Source organism: Rhinolophus sinicus, chromosome 2 (genome assembly GCF_057876585.1).
Source record: "Rhinolophus sinicus isolate RSI-liver-muscle chromosome 2, RSI-T2T, whole genome shotgun sequence".
NCBI lineage: Eukaryota > Metazoa > Chordata > Mammalia > Chiroptera > Rhinolophidae > Rhinolophus > Rhinolophus sinicus.
In genome coordinates this window covers 106290375-106311632 of record NC_142502.1, presented here as the reverse complement: position 1 = coordinate 106311632, position 21258 = coordinate 106290375, and the positions used below count along the sequence as shown (strand labels likewise).

The 21258-nt window shown below is 42.7% G+C and overlaps 1 protein-coding gene and 1 pseudogene across 1 annotated transcript in view; both read left to right on the top strand.

The window, feature by feature from the left end:
- LOC148758872 (class I histocompatibility antigen, Gogo-B*0103 alpha chain-like) overlaps nt 1-1385 on the top strand; it is a 74425-nt gene extending 73040 nt beyond the window's left edge. Inside the window, exons 7-8 of the mRNA XM_088795854.1 lie at nt 874-921; nt 1077-1385. Coding sequence (XP_088651980.1) covers nt 874-921; nt 1077-1105 — 77 coding nt within the window. The 3' untranslated portion in view covers nt 1106-1385. The remainder of the gene's footprint in view (nt 1-873; nt 922-1076) is intronic.
- Nucleotides 1386-18192: 16807 nt separating this feature from the next.
- On the top strand, nt 18193-18890 carry LOC148758871 (high mobility group protein B1 pseudogene; annotated as a pseudogene).
- The last annotated feature ends 2368 nt before the right edge of the window (nt 18891-21258 follow it).

The window sequence follows — 21258 nt, the reverse complement described above, 5'->3', positions numbered from 1 at the left end:
ATGGGGTACAGAGGGGGCCCTGGGCACAGAGCCTCTTCTCAGGGAAAGCAGGGGCCTCTGGAGGACGTCAGGTTGGGGCTGAGGCCTGGGGGTCAGGGCCCTCACTTCCCGTCCCTTCCAGAGCCGCCTCCTCAGGCCGCCATCCCCGCTGGTATGGTGGTGGGCGTCATTGCTGGGCTGGTCCTCCTTGGAGCTGCGGTCACTGGAGCTGTGCTGTGGAGGAAGAAGTGCTCAGGTAGGGAAGGGGCGGGGACTGAGGTGTCTTGTCCCACTGGGGGTTTCAAGCCCCAGGTAGACGTGGGTCCTGCCTCCTTAGTGGGAAGGACCATCCACACACGTGTGCTTTCCCAGTCTAGGGCCCTATTTGCTAACACTTACTCTTTATTAACACACGTGTGAAAATGAGGGACAGATTTATCACCTTGATGATTCTGGTGATGGGGACCTGATTCTCAATACTCACAGGTCAGAGCGGAGGGTCCCCGCTGAGGACAGACCTCTATGAGGGTGGTTGGTCCAGTCCCCACACATGTACTTTCCTCAGGTTTCCTGGTCCTGCCCTGGGTCTGTAGTCACAGCTCAGGACCAGGAGTAGAGAGGTTCTGGAAACTTCTCTAGGGTCCAGACTAGGGTGTTCCTTTAGGATCTCATGGTCCTGCTTCCTTCTTGGGATCTCATGTGATGTTTTCTTCCCACAGGTGGAAAAGGAGGGAGCTACGCTCAGGCTGCAGGTGAGTATGGAGTGGGGTGATCCCTGAGACCCTTGGGATAGTGTAGATGGAAGCCCTTGGGGGAGCTCACCCACCCCCATAATTCCTCCTTTAGCCACATCTGCTATGAGGTCTGACCACATCCTGTTTTGTTCTCCTCCAGGCAGTGACAGTGCCCAGGGCTCTGATGTGTCCCTCACGGCTTCTAAAGGTGAGACCTGGAGGCCTGAAGGGGGGGGGGGGGGCAGAGGGGACAGGACTGGCTACTGGGGATACTTTGGGACAGTTAGAGAAGCAGTGGACTGTTGAGAATGTCACCACTACATGCACTAACCTGAGTTTGTTCATGATTATTTTCTTCTACAGCGGGAAGCAGCTGCCTTGTGGGGGACTGATGATGCGAGATTTGTTCCTGCCCCCACTTTGTGACACAGGAACCTGTGACCTCTCTTTCTGCAAAGGGCATCTGAATGTGTCTGCATTCCTCTTGCATCATGTGAGGTGGTGGGAGACTGCCCGCCCCCTGCCCTCCATGCCTCCTCCCCACACTGACCGAGTCTCTTCCCTGACCCACTGTCCTGTTCCAGCAGAGTCTGTTTCCATCCCCGTCTTTACTTCATGTTACACTGAGTGGCAACTTCCTGCTTCCTATGGAAATAAAAATCTAGATACGAATCTGTTTTTTCAGTTCTTGCCATGAAGGGTTAATTGAAGGAGAAAATCCTAAAGTTGGAGAGGAAATAAATGGAAGCACTGAGAACCTTCCAGAATCCCTGTGTTTGCTGCACTGAGTCTGTCGCAGGTGGAGACAGGAGAGGCTGTGAGGAAGGAGCGTGGACGCGGCCTGAGCCCAGTCAGTGCTCAGTGCATCATGGGCTCTGACGTGGTCACTCCTCGGCGGGGTCACCTCTCTGCCCTTTGTCCTCGTCCCTTCAGTAGGACTTTTTCCCACAAGGACCTGTGATCACAGGGACTCGATCATCACCCAGGTCTGGTCTTGTCAGTGACTGCTTCGCGTGGCCAGGTCACCAAGGCTCAGGCCTGGCCTGGCCCTCGGCCCCCATCTACTGGGTGTTCATTTGTTGTGTCTATAGAGGAATATGACTGTGTTTGTCCTGGTTACGCATCCTTGTATCATTCTGCTCTGGGTGTCCCCTGCCTGTCAGCGGCAGGAGGTGTTTTGTCTGTCGTTGTCCCCACAAGGCCCAGGGGACCCTGCACACAGGAGTCTGTGGATTGAGAGATGAATTTTCAGACTCATCCAGCTCTCGCCTCCTTCTAGGGCTTGATGGTTCTTTCCATCTTTTTTTTTTCTTTTTAAATTAAATTTATTGGGGTGACAATTGTTAGTAAAATTACATAGATTTCAGGTGTACAATTCTGTATTACATCATCTATAAATCCCATGTGTGTGCATCACCCAGAGTCAGTTCTCCTTCCATCACCATATATTCGACCCCCCTTACCCTCATCTCCCACCCCCCACCCCCCGCCCCCCTTACCCTCTGGCAACCACTAAACTATTGTCTGTGTCTATGAGTTTCTGTTTCTCATTTGTTTGTCTTGTTCTTTTGTTGTTTTTGGTTTATATACCACATATCAGTGAAATCACATGGTTCTCTGCTTTTTCTGTCTGACTTGTTTCGTTCAGCATTACTCTCTCAAGATCCATCCATGTTGTCACAAATGTTCCTATATCATCTTTTCTTACTGCCGAATAGTATTCCATTGTGTATATATACCACAACTTCTTTATCCATTCATCTATCGAAGGACATTTTGGTTGTTTCCATGTCTTGGCCACAGTAAACAAAGCTGCAATGAACATTGGAGCACACATGTCTTTATCTCTAAATGTTTTCAGATTTTTTGGGTAGATACCCAGGAGAGGGATTGCTGGGTCATATGGCAATTCTATTCGTAATTTTTTGAGGAACCTCCACACTGCCTTCCATAACAGCTGCACCAGTCTGCATTCCCACCAACAGTGTATGAGGGTTCCTTTTTCTCCACAGCCTCTCCAACATTTGTTAATATTTGTCTTGTTGATGATAGCCATTCTGACTGGGGTGAGGTGATATCTCATTGTGGTTTTGATTTGCATTTCTCTGATGATTAGTGATGTTGAGCATTTTTTCATATGTCTATTTGCCATTTGTATGTCCTCTTTGGAGAAATGTCTCTTCAGGTCCTCTGCCCATTTTTCAATTGGGTTGTTTGTTTTTTTGTTGTTGAGTTGCATGAGTTCCTTGTATATTCTGGATACTAGCCCCTTATCAGAGGTACTGTTTGCAAAAATCTTCTCCCATTCAGTTGGTGGCCTCTTTGTTTTGTCAATGGTTTCTTTTGCTGTGCAGAAGCTTTTAAGTTTCATATAGTCCCATTCGTTTATTTTAGCTTTTACTTCCATTGCCTTTGGAGTCAAGTTCATAAAATGCTCTTTGAACCCATGGTCCATAAGTTTAGTACCTATGTTTTCTTCTATGCAGTTTATTGTGTCAGGTCTTATGCTTAAGTCTTTGAGCCATTTTGAATTAACTTTGGTACATGGTGACAAATAGCAGTCCAGTTTCATTCTTTTGCACGTGGCTATCCAATTCTCCCAGCACCATTTATTGAAGAGGCTGTCTTTGCTCCATTGTATGTTTTTAGCTTCTTTGTCAAAAATTATCTGTCCATATTTATGTGGTTTTATTTCTGGGTTCTCAATTCTATTCCATTGGTCTATGTGTCTGTTTTTCTGCCAATACCATGCTGTTTTGATTATTGTAGCCCTGTAGTACAAGCCAAAGTCAGGAAGTGTGATACCTCCATTATTGTTCTTTTTTCTTAAGATTGCTTTGGCTATTCGGGGTCTTTTGTGGTTCCAAACAAATCTGATGATTTTTTGTTCTATTTCTTTAAAATATGCCATTGGGATTTTGATGGGGATTGCATTGAATCTGTATATTGCTTTGGGCAATATGGCCATTTTAACTATGTTGATTCTTCCAATCCATGAGCACGGAATGTCTTTCCATTTCTTTGTGTCTTCTTCAATTTCTTTCAAAAAAGTCTTATAGTTTTCAGCATACAGGTCTTTCACATCCTTGGTTAAGTTTATTCCTAGGTATTTTATTCTTTTTGCTGCAATTGCAAAAGGAATTGTTTTTTGTATTTCTTTTTCTGAGATTTCATTGTTAGTATATAGGAAGGCAATGGACTTTTGTGCGTTGATTTTGTAGCCAGCAACTTTACTGTATTCGTTGGTTGTTTCTAATAGCTTTTTGGTGGAGTCTTTAGGGTTTTCTATATATAGCATCATGTCATCTGCAAAGAGTGATAATTTAACTTCTTCATTCCCAATTTGGATGCCGTTTATTTCTTTCTCTTGCCTGATTGCTCTGGCAAGGACTTCCAACACTATGTTGAAAAGCAGAGGTGATAGGGGACATCCCTGTCGTGTTCCTGAACGTAGAGCAAAGGGCTTCAGTTTTTCACCGTTAATTATGAGATTTGCAGAGGGCTTGTCATATATGGCCTTTATTATGTTAAGGTATTTTCCTTCTATACCCATTTTATTAAGTGTTTTAATCATAAATGGATGTTGTATCTTGTCAAATGCTTTTTCTGCATCAATTGATATAATCATATGATTTTTGTCCTTTATTTTGTTTATGTGACGTATCACATTGATGGATTTGCGTATGTTGAACCATCCTTGTGCCCCGGGGATGAACTCCACTTGGTCATGATGAATAATCTTTTTAATGCATTGTTGTATTCGATTTGCTAGAATTTTATTTAGGATTTTTGCATCGGTGTTCATCAGAGATATTGGTCTGTAGTTTTCTTTTTTTGTGCTGTCCTTACCAGGTTTTGGTATCAGGGTGATGTTGGCCTCATAGAATGAGTTACGGAGTACTGTCTCTTCTTCAATTTTTTGGAAGAGTTTGTGCAGGATTGGTATTAGATCCTCTTTGAAGGTTTGGTAGAATTCACTAGTGAAGCCATCTGGTCCCGGACTTTTGCTTTTGGGAAGGTTTTGGATGACTGATTCAATTTCGTTACTGGTGATCGGTCTGTTTAGATTTTCCAGTTCTTCATGGTTCAGCCTTGGAAGGCTATATGTTTCTAAGAACTTGTCCATTTCTTCTAGGTTGTTGAATTTGGTGGCATATAGTCCTTCATAGTATTCTTGGATGATCCTTTGTATTTCTGTGGTGTCCGTGATAACTTCCCCTTTTACGTTTCTGATTTTGTTAATAAGTGTCTTCTCTCTTTTTATCTTAGTAAGTCTAGCCAAGGGTTTGTCAATTTTGTTAATCTTTTCAAAGAACCAGCTCTTTGTCACATTAATTTTTTCTATTGTCTTTTTGTTCTCTATTTCATTTAGTTCTGCTCTAATTTTTGTTATTTCCTTTCTTCTGCTGACCTTGGGTTTTACTTGTTCTTCTTTTTCTAGTTCTTTAAGGTGTAACATGAGGTTATTTATTTGGGATTTTTCTTGTTTCTTGAGATAGGCCTGTAATGAGATAAATTTCCCTCTTAAGACTGCTTTTGCTGCATCCCAAAAATTTTGGTAGGATGGATTTTCATTGTCATTTGTTTCTATGTATCTTTTGATCTCTCCTCTAACTTCTTTTTGACCCAGTCCTTCTTTAAAAGTATGTTGTTTAATCTCCATGTATTTGTGTTTTTTCCGGCTTTCTTTTTACAGTTGATATCCAATTTCAAAGCCTTGTGATCAGAGAATATACATGGTATGATTTCAATCTTCTTAAATTTGCTGAGACTGGTTTTATATCCCAATATATGGTCTATCCTTGAGAATGTTCCGTGTATACTAGAGAAGAATGAGTAGTCTGATATTTTAGGATGAAGTGCTCTATAAATGTCAATTATGTCCATTTCATCTAATGTGTCATTTAGGGCTACTATTTCGTTATTTATTTTCTGTTTGGATGATCTATCCATAGCTGTCAATGGTGTATTTAAGTCCCCTAGTATAATTGTGTTTTGGTCAATTTCTCCCTTTAGTTCTGTTAGTAGTTGCTTGGTGTATTTCGGTGCTCCCTGATTGGGGGCATAAATATTGATGACTGTTATGTCTTCTTGTTGTACAGTCCCCTTCACCGTTATGAAATGTCCATCTTTGTCTCTTGTTATCTTTTTCACCTTGAAGTCTGTTTCATCTGATATCATTATGGCTACACCTGATTTTCTCTGGGTACCATTTGCTTGGAGTGTCAATTTCCACCCTTTCACTTTGAGCCTATGCTTGTCCTTGTAGCTGAGATGTGTCTCTTGGAGACAGCATATGGTTGGGTTTAGTTTTTTGATCCAATCTGCTACTCTGTGCCTTTTTATTGGTGAGTTCAGTCCATTTACATTTAGGGTGATTATTGATATGTGAGGATTTCCTGTCATTCTATCTTTAGTTTTCTGGTAAGGCTGTGTCTCCATTGTTTCTTTGCCTTTTTGTTGTTGTCTATTATTTCTGTGTGGTGGTATTCTATGATGTTTCCCTCTGTTTCTTCTTTTATTTCAGTATATATTTCAGTTCTGGATTTTTTTTGAGTGGTTACCCTTAAGTTTATGTAAAAGAAAGTTTGATATTTAGAGTATTCCATTTTCTTCAGCACGCTTACTTTCTCCATTCCCATATTCCAGTTCAGGCCTTTACTCTCCCCCTTTTTCAGTTTTGGTTGCCACAAATTGTCCCTGTTGATGGTGGTCGAATAGCCTCCTTTAGTATTTCTTGTAGTGCAGGTCGTGTATTAGAAAATTAGCTTCTGTATGTCTGGAAATGTCTTTATTCCTCCTTCATATCTAAAGGATATCTTTGCTGGATATATTATTCTTGGCTCACGATTTCTCTCTTTCAATAGTTTGAATATTTGGTTCCACTCCCTCCTGGCTTGTAGAGTTTCTGCTGAAAAATCTGATGATAATCTAATGGGCTTTCCTTTGTAAGTTACCGTCTTCTTTTCCTTGGCTGCCTTGAGGATTCTTTCTTTGTTGTTGATTTTAGACAGCTTCAATACAATGTGCCTTGGAGAAGGCCTGTTGGGATTGAGGTAACTAGGTGTTCTATTTGCTTCTTGGATTCGAGGGTCCAGTTCTGTCCACAAATTTGGGAAGTTCTCATCGACAATTTGTTTGAATATATTCTCTGTTCCCTTCTCTCTTTCTTCTCCTCCTGGTATGCCCATTATTCTTATATTGCTCTTTCTGATGGAGTCAGAAAGTTCTTGTAGAGTTCTTTCATTTCTTTTAAGTCTCAAGTCTCTTTCTTCTTCTATCTGTGTCATTTCCAGGTTTTTATCTTCGATGTCACTGATTCTTTCCTCCATCTGGTCAACTCTACTACCTAAGCTGGTTATTTCATTCTTAATTTCTTCTATTGAGTTCTTAATCTACAGAAATTCTATTTGGTTCTTTTTTAAAATTTCAATCTCTTTCGTAAAATGCTCATGCTGTTCTTTGATTGAGTTTCTGAGTTCATTTAACTATCTATCTGGGTTTTCTTGTATCTCGTTGAGTTTTTTCAGAACTGCAATCTTGAATTCTCTGTCATATAAGTCACATATTTCTGTATCTTTAAGTGCCTTTTCTGGAGATTTTTCACTTTCTTTCTGAGCTATCTTGTTGCCTGGGTTATTCATGGTGATTACTGGTTTACTATTTCTCTTCCTAAACATCTACAGGAGTGACTTCTGCAACAGGTTGATAGGAAGCGGTCTTTCTTTTGTTTGTCAGTACTTGTTGGTAGAATGTTTTATTATTTCTCCAACTGCAACTTATTTTTCTTCTCCCACACGGTAGTGCTATGTTTTCTCTGCACTATTCCAACTTCTCACACAATGGGGCATTCCCTGGGAGACGGGCTTCTCCTCTGTTAATAGTTCGTCTAGGTCATAGGGCACAGTGTCCCGGTGGGTATGCGGAGAGCTTTTGATGTTCCAAAGCTCTTCCAGCTCCTGATTCAGAGCCCGTATGTTTCAGCAGTTCTGTTTACTCCTGTAGGGATCCACCCAGATAGGTGGGGTCAGGGGCGGGGTAAGTTGTGAGAGGTGGCCCAGAGCAATGGCGGCAACCACCACCACCGCAGCCATTCCTGCTTCCACAGCTCCCTCCCCTTTGCCGGAACTAGTTGGGCTGTGAATTTGTGTCTGCAGTTCACAGTTCTCAAAATAGCAAATCTTCTGTTTTGATCTGACACTGCTACTGTTTCGCTTCTAGCACCGGGCAGGTGGGGGCGGGGCGAGCTCTGGGAGGGGAGGGAGGGGGCGGCTAGTCTCAGTGCCTAAGGCTCCGTTCTTTGCTCGGCAGTGCGGGCTTAAACCACCATTTTCAGCCTTTTTTCCTCAGTCTTTACTCCGAGGTCTCTGCCGTGAGCGTTGGGTTCAGCCGTGTTATATGTTGTCCCCTCAGCCCTGTGGAGCCCTGGCGGAGCCCTAGCAGTCCGAGTTCCTCCCTCACTCGCAGCTGCGGTAGTTCCGGGAAGCAGTGAGCTCGGCGCACTGAGCTAGGTCTGCGTCCTGTGCCCGCGCAGCTCCGTCTCCGCGCACTTTTCCCTTTCCTCCTCCCTCCACTCGCGCGAATCTCCCACCTGTAGGTGATTTCAGTCGGTAGTGGGCCTCTTCGTCTTGCCTGTCTGCTGTGCAGGGAGTCCTTTGTGGAGTTTTTGTTGTTCAATTCTTTGTAAATTCCAGGGGAGCTTTACAGAGGCTCACCTCACGCCGCCATTTTTCCGGAAGTAGCCGGTTCTTTCCATCTTTTCCCAAACTATCAGAGGAACCAGAGTCTGGAATGAGCAGAGGAGGGATCCCGTGATTTCCCATCTTAGATAAGTTCCTGCTGGAATTCTGCTCTGCTCGCCGCCCTCTCTCCCTGCCCTGAACTCTAGTGCTGGCTCCAGTCCAAACTCGGGTTTATGAAGCAGAGTCTGCTTTAGATTTGTATTTGGTTGGAAAACAGGACCCGTAAGTGGAGGCTCACTGTTTCCTGAAGAGGGAATATCACTGTGCTGTGGTGAGCAGGAGGGCAGGTGTGGGAGAAAGAAGGGGGGCGGGGGAGAGCAGCACCTGTGAGAAAAGTGGAGGTGGCCCTGATGCCAGTGTGAGGGGACTTGGTGCTGTAGCTGCCACAAAACAGCATTTGACCCGAGGCTACATTAATAAAGACACTGTCTCTAGAACAGGTAGAGCTCAGGTAGGGAAGGGACGGGGACTGAGTCGCTGTCACTGACTATTCACTGACATTGGGTGTCTGCAGATGTGTGACAGTGTCTGTATCTGGGAAACATCACTGAAGTAATGTGAGAAAAATGGCTGCCCCTGGGGAGCGTCTGTTCCAGTGGGAAGAGACAGACTATATCCTATAAGCACAGTTAATGAGGAAGGTGTTTATGTTAGAAGGAGATAAGTGTTCTGGGACAATGCAGTGGGGAAGGGGTTCCAGAGTGTGGGGTGTGGGGACAGGGAAGACGGCTGTTTTGATTGAGGTGCTCAGGTGGCCTCACTGGGAAGCTGACTTTGAGGGAAGATGTGAAGGACAGAAGGAATTACCCAGGAGGACGTCTGGGCTCGTTCTTTCCTGGCAGGGAAGCTGCAGTGGGAATGCCCTGGGGTAGGAGTGTGTCTGGTTTCTGGGAAGAGCAGGGAGGCCGGTGAGGCTGCAGCAGAGAGTGATGGAGAAGAGACAGGTGCGGCCAGACCACGTGGCCGGGAGGGTGGTAGAGGGCAGTGACCTGTGCGCTAAGTGAGGGGGGAGGTACAGGACAGTTAGGAGCAGAAGGGGACAGGGTGTGACCTCCTTTCAGAGGACGGCTGGGGCTGCGGTGCTGAGAACAGACTTGGGGGAGGGAGGCCATCAGGAAGTGGAGGAATCTGCAGGGTCTGGGCTGGACCTGCTGCCACTGGGGGTGAGCGGTGGGAATAGTGGGAGTGGGGTTCTGGGTACGTCCTGAAGGTGGACATTACAGCGTTTCCTAATGGGTCAGTCGGGGTGTGAGAGTCAGGGACACCCAACATCTCAGAGGATACAAGTAGATGGATGGAGTTGCTGTCAGCAGAGATGGGGAAGGCTCTGGAAGGAGCATATCTGAGGGGTGGGGGCCTCACAGACATTGATTTTAAAGATGTTGGAGCTGAGATGTCTGTTAGAAATACAAGTGAGGTCATTGGACTGGCAGTTGGACAGATGAGTCTAGAGATTAGAGGAAATGTCTGGGCTGGAGAAATAGACTAGGGAGGTGACACATATAAATGATATTTGAAGCCTTGAGTACAGATGAGGTCACCAAGGGAGTGCTGGCCGTAGAAGAGAAAGGAACAGGACTGAACCCTGGACCCCCAGTGCTGTGATCTGATCAGACCACACACCCTGCAGACGGCACAGTTCTCGCCCCACGTCGATAAGGCATGTAAATCAGCGAGTCCCAAACTTCCCTGGGCGGGAATCACCTGGACATCTTGTTAAGACTCAGAAAGTCTGGAGCAAAGCAGAGACTCAGATTGATAAGGAGGTTGGTGCCGCTGCTGGTGTTCAGATCCAACTTTTAGTAGCAAGACTGTGACCAGGATTCCCACACGGCTGTGTTCCTGTTAACATAGAAGGGTGATCACAAAGCTTGAGGAGCTCCCTCATAAACTTATTTTTCACAGTATTAGTGAACGGTGTGTCTTCTGGACCCTCCCAGTTGGATGAGCACGTCTTAAATAGAAATCTACTCTAACATGCCAATCTCTGTAAATATTTGAATCCTTTCCTCTACATTAAACTAAAGCTGGTCTGGCATTTCCAAGTCAATGACCACAGGGCATCTTTTGGCCCATATTTCAATGAACCAACCAACTAACCACACAATCCATTAAAGTCCTTTCTAACCCCCCAATCTGAAACATTAAATGCAGGATCTCTACTTAATGAGCCCATATCAAGAAATCCAGCTTCATTTCCTTCCACCATTATTTCCTGTTAACCCCCATACATATTCCCTGGATTTCTGTCTTCATAAATCAGAACAATCAAGTAGTTCTTTGGAGTGTAGTACACGCCTTTATGGACCACACTGTATCCCACCAAATATAAATGCAGGCAGGAATTTAGAGGGAAAACTTGCTTTTATTTTGAGGATATTTGTCAAATTTGGAAAACAGTACTTCTTAGTTTCTCAGACTCACACATTCTAGTATAAGAGATGATCCCCAGAGCTTGTTCACATGGATAGTCTACTAGGAGACACCCCCATTTCTCCAAAACCTGAGCAATGTAAGATTCATATCCTTAGAGTAAGTGTGAAACAAAAGAAAATCTGTCACATTCTCTATACTACCCAAGCTCTTCCAGAGAGACAGAACCAACAGGGTGAGTGTGTGTGTGTGTGTGTGTGTGTGTGTGTGTGTGTGTGTCTGTGTGTATCTGTGTTAGAAAGATTTATTTCAAGGAATTGATTCACATAATTTTGGAGACTTGCAAGTCCAAAATTTTCAGAGTGGGTGCGCAGGCTAAAGACCCAGGGATGGCCACTGCTGCTCTTCAAGTATGAAAGTTGTCTGGATGGAGACCAGGAAGAGCCAACATTGCAGTTAAAGTGGGAGGTCCATCTGCTGCAGAATTCCCTCTTATCTATTCAGGGCTTAAACTGAGTAGATAAAGGCCCCCACATGATGGATGGAGGGCAGTCCGTTTTACATAAAGTCCCGCACCTTACGTGTTAATCTCATCCAAAAGATGCCCTCACAGAAACACTCAGGATATTGTCTGACCAAATTTCTGAATGCTGTGGTCCAGAAAAATAGACACATAAAATTAATCACCACATCCTTCAGTACAAGAATATTCTAAGGAAAATTTCCTTTGACCTCATAAGACAAGGAGCAACAGCTATTTCTGAGAATTTGTAATCAACTACCAGACAGCCCTCCTGTAATTTGTTTCCCAAAATCACTTTAGTATGTGGGAAAAAAAATATTTGTATTTGCTCAAAATCAGACAAGAAAAAAATGTGAAAATCAGCAAGAGGAAAAAGAAGACACTTTATAGGAAAAATGATTAGAATGACAGCAGTTTCTACATTGGAAACAATGTAAATGAGATGACCAATGGGCAATATTTTTAATGCACTGAAAGGAAAATGCAGTCAAACTAGAATTTTATTCCCAACAAAAGCATTTTTTTTTAAATTAAGGCATTTCCAATATTCAAAGGGTTAAAAAATTCATTACCAGAAGACCAGCATTATAAGTACGTGTTTAAGTCTTCAGGTGAAAAGAAACTGATACTGGATAGAAATATGTCAAAAGAGTACCAGACATGGCAACTACATGGGCTGATATGAAAGATGTCTTTTTTTACTACTTAAATCTCTTTATAGGACAATTATAGTAACTTCACTGAAACTCCCAAAACCTATCCAGTGTCGCGTCCTGCACGACAAAAGCTTGTGAGGAGCACGAAGGGCGGCACAGGGTTAAGAAAGACAACACTCAAGGGTAGGGTGCAAGCGGGGCCAAGAGTCTCACAGCCTCAAAAGGACTGAGAGCCCCGAATTAGACCAACACATAGCTTTTATTAGTTAAGTGAGGAAGTTTGTCAATCTCAAGATCTGTGAACCTCATGCATCATACTAGGAAACGGATTTAAGCCAATCACCCTTGTCTGCAGACAGCCAGAGCCCGAGGTCCCCAGGATGTCTTTGTAATGATAATATGTGCCTCCCAAGGGACTACACCCTTATGCAGGAAGAGCTGGAGGGCACATCATTGAGTCACTTCCCACTGCAGGTTGTGGGAAGGAATGCAGCCACAGAGGCAGAGGCTCTCCTTAGACGGGGGAAAGTGGGGTGCTGTGCCCACCTCTATCGACCCCGTGAATTCTGCAGATGGTCCCCATGTGACTGCACCTGTCTTAGGTTGTTTTCCCGTGAAAAATCTTACCCGTCTTTGACTGTCCAGTTATCTTTGGGGCCAAACAAAGAGATGGCACAAAGGGGAAGCAATGTCCCTGAAAGGATTAGTCTCACAGACTCTTCTTCCTTGTTTTTTTTTTTTGTTTTTTTTTTAAGATTTTATTGGGGAAGGGGAACAGGACTTTATTGGGGAAGAGTGTGTACTTCCAGGACTTTTTTCCAAGTCACATTGTTGTTTCAATCTTAGTTGTGGAGGGTGCCGTTCTGCTTCAAGTTGTTGTCCTTTCAGTCTTAGTTGTGGAGGGTGCAGCTCAGTTCCAGGTCCAGTTGCCATTACTAGTTGCAGGGGGCACTGCCCACCATCCCTTGTGGGACTCGAGGAATTCAACTGGCAACCTTGTGGTTGAGAGGATGCGCTACAACCAACTGAGCCATCCGGGAGGCAGCTCAGTTCAAGGTGCCGTGTTCAATCTTAGTTGCAGGGGTTGGAGCCCACCATCCCTTGCGGGACTCATGGAATTGAACTGGCAACCTTGTGGTTGAGAGCCCGCACTCCAACCAACTGAGCCATTCGGGAGTCAGCTCAGCTCAAGGTGCTGTGTTCAATCTTAGTTGCAGGGGGCAGAGCCCGCCATCCCTTGCGGGAGTTGAGGAATTGAACCGGCAACCTTGTGGTTGAGAGCCCACTGGCCCATGTGGGAATCCAACCGGCAGCCTTCGGAGTTAGGAGCATGGAGCTCTAACCGCCTGAGCCACTGGGCTGGCCCCTCTCCTTTCTTTTTAAGGGTAGGCACGAGGGGACAGACCGGTAGGCTGCTGCGTGGCATCACTCCAGTAAAGCGACTATTAACGTGAACAAAACTATCAGAATCAATCCCTCAACACTGGAATCTAATATAATACAACAACCAGGGGAATTCTTAATGAAGAACAACTACTAAATTTTGGTGACAAAGCATTTTGGCATTTTTACTTATCCACTGATGCGCCTCCCACCCCCTCCCACCAGCTCTGAGGTAGCCATGGAGATAGTGGCCCGCATTCCTGGTGCACCTGCCTGATGTGACAGAAGGAAATATGGACTATGTTCTCAAAGAATTGTGGTTGTGTCCTTTGACATGTCTGATGGCTCCTCAGGGAACAACTAAGAGGCTTGTCATTGTTTAACACACTTGTTAACTTTATTAGGGCTGGAATGGTCTCCATAGCATTGCTTCCCGATAGCTTTTAAAGGCATACACTAGTCATTGGCTGCCTGGAACAAAAGATAATAAATGGGGCAAGCAGCAGTCAGACTGAAAAGCTTAGGAACGTAGAGGCTATAGAAGGAGAAACATGGGGGAATAAAGGCTTTGCAAAGCTCCCGCATATACTGAGGAATCTACAAGACCACATGCATGCCCAGGGCTACATACATGCTCAAAAGAGATAAGAGATGATCTTTATGCTCTGTGTATAAGCATGAGAGGAAGGCTAAGGAGGAGTTGAAAACAGCCTGGTTAAGCACCAAAGAAGTGCCCCAACTTGGAAGTGCCCCAATCTGCCACGTCTGAGAGAATATTATATATTTTTTTTTGACTTCTACTATTGAAGGAAACCTCTGTACAATTGCTAGCTGACCACTGAAGAAAAGGAATAGGGATTATAATGGTCACACATGACAAAATACAGTCTGTACAAAAATAGTTTAGAAAAGTCACTAAGCCAAGAAGCAGCTATAGAATTCTAGTCAAGATGTCAGAGTAAGTAAACTCTATGCTCACCTCCTCTAATGACCACATCAAAATTACACCTAAATTATATTAATAGCACAACCATCATTGAGAAACACCTGAAAACTAGCTGCACAGAAGTCCTATAACTAAGGATATAAAAAAGAAGCTGGTAGGAGAGGCTGAGACAGAACAGACAGGTCCCATATTCATGCTGTAGTGATTAAGAATCAGGAGGGATGTCTTGGCTGTGAACGATCCCCCTGAGGAGCAAGGGGTACCAGCCCCACACTGGGTTCCCCATCGCAGGGCATCAGTGCCAGGGACAGGAATCCCCATAACATCTGGCCACCCCACCAGCAGATGCAAGTGGACACCAAATCTATGGTCTGCATTAATCTGGCTAACACCAGGCCTGGTGATTCCTTGAGAACCCACCCCGCCCAATTCGTGCAGGAGGCTGAACCACTTCCAGCAACTTTTCCAGACAAGTGGACTGCCTTGGTTCACATGCTACAGACTTTTCTAAATCTCTCAAAGGACCACAAACACCAAACAAGCACTAACTGGCCTAGATGTGTTCCATGCCTCTTATTAAACAGCTCCAAGCCCAGCAAAAGTGGCAACATTTAACAACATGCATTGTAACTCTCACCAGATGGCCCCAAGACTGGCATAAGCTGTAGTCAGCATTGGCTCAGAATAGTTTCAACTAAGTGACCACAAGTCCAGCACAAGTGGCTGCTGGCCTCAGCTCACATCACGGTGCCCATCAAAGGGTCCCAAGCCTTCCACTAGTGGCAGCCAGCCTCGGTTCACAGCGTAGCGCCTCCCAAGCGACTTCAAGCCTAGCACAAGTGGCAATCAATCACAGATCAGTTTGTAGCTCCTATCACATGGCCCCAAGCTGTGCACAAGTGGTAACTAACCTGGCTTGCCCCAGAGTCCCTCCCAAGACTCTCCAAGACCAACGAACCCAGTGTATGGCTTCAGACCACACCAAACCAGTTCCACAAATAACACAAGCAAAGGGCAAACTCAGCAGACATTAGATCCTCCTAAAATAAATTGTGCTTCATAGGGTCAGCCCATGTAAAACAGCTTGTCCACTGTAGTCATGGACATTTCTTATAGCCAATCAGCCTGAGTGCAAATCCCACCTACTGACATGCCCACAGCAATCAAGGTTATACTGCAACAGGAGGGCAACAACCCACACAATGGACAACCCTGGAGCACCCATATCAGGTGACCAGGGAGACTGTGCCATTGGGTCCCACAGAACACCTATTACATAAGGCCACTCTACCAAGAATGGTAGAGGTAGCAGATCTACCTAATACATAGAAACAAACACAACTAAAAGAGTCAAGCAAAATGAGGATAAAAATAAACATGTCTTAAATAAAAGAACAGGACAAAACTCCAGAAAAATAACTAAACAAAGCAGAGACAGGCAGTTTGCCAGATGCAGAGTTTAAAACACTGCTTATAAAAATGTTCAGTGAACTTGAGTGAGAAGAATAGATAAACTGAGTGAGATCTTCAACAAAGATATAGGAAATATAAAAATGTATAGAGAAAACATGTGAAAGAATCAGTTAGAAATGAAGAATGCAATAACTGAAATGAAGAATTCATTAGAGGGAATCAACAGTAGACTAGATGAAGCAGAGGATCTAATCAGTGATCTGGAAGACAAGGCAGTGGAAAATAGTCAGAAGAGCAAAAAGTAAAGAAATAAATAAAGAAATAAAATAAAAAGTATAATTTAAGGGACATCTGGTACACCATCAAGCATAGAAACATTAACATCATAGGGGTACCAGCAGAAGAAAGGCTAAGCAATGAATTGAGACCCCGTTTAAAGAAATAATGACTGAAGACTTCCCTAACCTGGCAAAAGAAATAGACAGACAAGCCCAGGGAGTGCAGAGAGTCCCAAACAAGATGAACCCAAAGAGGTACATACTGAGACACATCACGATTTAAATGCCAAAGGATAAAAACCAAGAGAGAATCTTAAATCTAGCGAGAGAAAAGCAGTTAGGGACCTCCCATAAGACTGTCAGCTGATTTTTGAACAGAAGCAGGTCAGAAGGGAGCAGCATGAAATATTCACATTGATGAAAATGAAGGACCTATGGCCAAGATTACTCTACCCAGCAAGGCTAACATTTATGATCCAAAAAGAAAAAATTTGCTAGACAAGTAAAAGCTACAAAAGTTCATCACCACTAAACCAGTATTACAAGAAATGTTAATGGGACTTCTTTAAATAGAAATGATAAAAATATAAATAAGAAACTATAGGAAGAAATTCTCACTGAAAAAGGCAAACACTCATTAAAAGCACTGATTCAACCAACTATAAAGTAGAAAGGCTAAAAGGCAAAAGTAGGAAGATCATATGTAATTACAATAAATTAAGGGATACATATAAACACAAAAATAAGTTAAAAATGACAAAAAAATAAACATGGAGTGGGTGAGTAAAAATTGTAGTGACTTTTGAACGTGTTGAAACTAAACAAAAATCAAGCTAAATTAGACTGCTATAAACTTAGCTTGGTATATATGAAGCATGAGGTAAACACAAACCAAACACTTACAAGAGATACCCAGGATATACAGACAAAGGAATCCAAACTCAAAACTATAGAAAATCATCAATCAACATATAAGAGAAGAGAGCAAGAGAATAAGAAAGGAACAGAGAAGTACAGCAAAAACAACCAGAAAACAATAAAATGCTAATTACTACATACCTGCTGATAATTACATTAATTGTAGATGGATTAGGTACTCCAATCCAATCAAAGACATAGGGTGCCTAAAGGGATTTAAAAAACAGACCCCTACATATGCTGTCTACAAGAGACCCACTTCAGAGTGAAAGACATACACAGACTGAAATGTAAGTAAGTAATGTTTCATTTCATATAAATGAAAACGAAAAGAAAGAAAGAAAAACAAAAGGCTGTGGCAGCAATGCTTATATGAGACAAAATGAACTATAAAACAAGGGGTGTAACAAGAGACAAAGAAGGACATTTCATAATCATAAAGGAATCAATCCAACATAACGAAATAACTCTCATCAATATCTACACACAGAAGATAAGAGGACCTAAATATACAAAGCAAATATTGACTGAAATAAAGAGATAGACAGTAATACAATCGTAGCAGGGATTTTAACACCCCATTGGCAACAATGGAGAGGTCATCCAGAAGTACATCAACAAGGAAACAACGGCCTTAAATGACACACTAGACCAGATGGACATAATTGATATTTTTAGAGCATTTCACCCCAAAGCAGCAGAATATACATTTTTTTTTCAAGTGTACATGGAACATTTTCCAAGATAGACCACAATTTGGTCACAAAAGAAGTCTCAATAAATTTAAGGAGATTGAAATCATATCAAGTGTCTTCTCTGGCCACAATGGTATAATAGTAGAAGTCAATTACATGATCACACACACACACACACACACACACACACACACACACACACACACAGAGGCTGAATAACATACGACTAAATAATGAATGGGTCAACAATGAGGTCAAGGAAGAAATCAAAAGACACCTTGAGACAAATGAAAATGAAAACACAATGACTCAAAGTCTATGGGACACAGCAGCACTCAGACTGAAAAGCTTAGGAAAGCAGAGGATGTAGAAGGAGATACACGGGGCATTGCTAAGAAAGACATTCACAGCATTGCAGGCCTACCTCAAGAAGCAAACAAACAAAAAAACCCAGCCATTGCAGTACAGGGAGCTCCATAGAGACAGAGCCGGGGCCAGTGTGAGTCAGATGGGCACTGGGTGGCCCTGTGCTCGCTGAGGAACAATAATTAAATGGGCACAGATGATCCTAAGAAGCCAAGAGGCAGTGTCATCATAGGCACCTTTGTGCAAACCTGCCGCGAGGAGCCAAGAAGAAGCACCCAGATGCTTCAGTCATGTCTCAGAGTTTTCTAAGAAGTGCTCAGAGAGGGGGAGACCACGTCTGCTAACGAAAAAGGAACATTTGAAGACATGGCAAAGGCGGACAAGACCCATTATGAAAGAGGAATGAAAACTTATATCCTCCTAAAGGGGAAATGAAACAGAAGTTCAAGAATCCCAATACACCCAAGAGGTCTCCATCACCTTTTTTGCTTTGTTTGTTCTGTATATCTTTCAAAAATCAAAGGAGAATATCCCGGCCTGACCATTGGTGATGCTGCAAAGAAGCTGAGAGAGATGTGGAACAACACTGCTGCAGGCGACACGCAGCCTTATGAGAAGAAGGCTGCTAAGCGGGAGGAAAACTACAAAAAGGATATTGCTGCATGCTGAGCTAAAGGAAGGCTGGTGTGGCAGAAAAAGGAGTTGTCAAGGCTGAAAAGAGCAAGAAAAAGATGGGAGAGGAGGAGGATGAAGAGGATGATGAAGAGGAGGAAGATGAAGAGGATGATAAGCTGGTTCTAGCGCAGTTTTTTCTTGTCTACAAACATTTAACCCCCCCCCCCCCAACCTGTACACAATTCACTCCTTTTAAAGAAAGAAATTGAAGTGTAAGGCTGTGTGAGATTTGTTTTCAAACTGTACAGTGTCTTTTTTCTGTATAGTTAACACACTACTGAATGTGTCTTTAGATAGCCCTGGACTGCTGGTATTTTCTATAGCGACTAACCCTGTCTGGTACAGTGTGGGGGCTGTAAATTGGCATGGAAATTTAAAGCCGGCCTTGTTGGTGCACAGCACAAATTAGCCATAATGGGGACGGTAGTTTTTTCATCTTTAGTTGTCTCTGGTGCAGCTTATACAAAATAAGTGTTGTTCTGTTAACTGAATACCACTCTGTAATTGCAGGGAAAAAAATGCAGTTGTTTTGCTGATATTCTGAATGCTTCTAAGTAAATACAATTTTTTAATTAAAAAAAAAAAAAGCAACAGGGGGCGACCGAGTGGCTCAGGTGGTTAGAGCACAGTGCTCATAACACCGAGGTTGCCAGTTCAATTCCCACATTGGCCAGTGAGCTGCAACCACCCCAACTAGATGAGAACAACAGCTCATCTGGAACTGAGCTGCTGGGAATTTCAGGCGGCCGGTGTGAACCGCCATGTGCTGTGGTGAGCTGCCATGAGAGGCAAGCGGCCAGCGGCTGAATGGCTCAGCTGGTCAGAGCAAATTGAACAACGGTTTGACTCAGAGCTGGGAAGAAGGGAAAGGGGGGAAGAAAAGCAACAAGAAAAATCTCAAATACACAATCTAATCTTACAATTAAAGAACTAGAAAAAGAAAAGCAAACAAAGCCCAGAGGGAAAAATAATAAACATTAGAGCAGAAAAAAATGAAATGGAGACTAAAAAAATTACAAAGATTAATGAGAGCTTGTTCTTTGAAAAGGTAAACAAAGCTGATAAACCTTTAACTGGAGGCATCAAGAAAAAAAGAGAGAGGACCCAAAAAATAAAATCAGAAATGAAAGAGAAGAAGTGACAACTGACACCACAGAAATACAAAGGATTATAAGAAAAAACTATGAACAATTATATGGGAACAGATCGGGCAATCTGGAAGAAATGGACAAATTTCTAGAAACATGCAATTTTCCAAGATTGAATCAAGAAGAAACAAAATACAAAATGACTGATTACTACTGACAAAATCAAATCAGTAATCAAAAAACTCCCAACAAACAACAATCCTGACTGGACCAGATGGCTTCACAGGTGAATTTTACCAAACTTCAAAGAAGAATTAACATCATTTCTTCTCAAACTATTCCAAACATTTCAAGTGAAGGGAAGGCTTGCAAGCTCATTTTACAAGGACACCATTACCTTGATCACAAAACCAAACAAAGACATTACAAACAAAAAATTATACAGCAATATTCATGATGAGCATAGACGTATCAATCCTCAACAAAATATTAGCAAACTGAATTCATCAATACATTAAAATCATCATACGTCATGATCAAGTGGATCTGTTCCTGGGATGCAAGGTTGGTTAAATATCTGCAAATCAATTAACATGATACACCACACAATCAAAATGAAAGATAAAAATCATATGATCATATCAATAGATGCAGAAAAAGCACTTGGCAAAACTCAGCATCCAGTTAGGATAAAAAAAAACTTTTAGCAAAGTGGAAATAGAGGAAACATATCACAACATAACAATGGCCATATATGACAAATGCACATACTCAATGGGGAAAAATTAAATGTGTTTTCCTTATATCAGGAGCAAGACAAAGTTGCCCACTTTCCCCATTTTTATTCAACATAGTGTTGGAAGCCTTAGCCACAGCAATCGGACAAGAAAAAGAAAGAAAAGGCATCCAAATTAGAAAGGAAGAAGTAAACTGTTGTTATTTGTAGATGACATGATACTATATATAGAAAACCCAAAAGATTGCACCAAAAACCTACTAGAACTGATAAGTGAATTCATTATGTAGCAGGATACAAAGTTAATATTCCGAAATTGATTGCATTTTTATACACGAATAATGAACTATCAGAAAGAGAAATTAAGAAAACAATCCCATTTACAATTACATCAAAAAATGTAAAATACGTAGGAATAAATTTAACCAAGGAGGTAAAAGACCTATACTTGGAAAACTATAAGACATTGAAGAAAAAAATTGAAAAGATACAAATAAATGAAAGCATATCCATGCTCATGGACAGGAAAAATTAACGTCATTAGAATGTCCATACTATCCGAAGCAACCTAAAGATTCAATGCTATCCATATGAAAATACCAATGGCATCTTTCACAGAAGTAGAACAAATAATCCTATATGGAACTTCAAAAGACTCTGAATAGCCAAAGCAATCCTGAGAAAAGAGCATCGTGAGGGTATCATGTTACCTGATCTCAAACTATCCTACAAGGCTATTAAGGCTATAAGTAA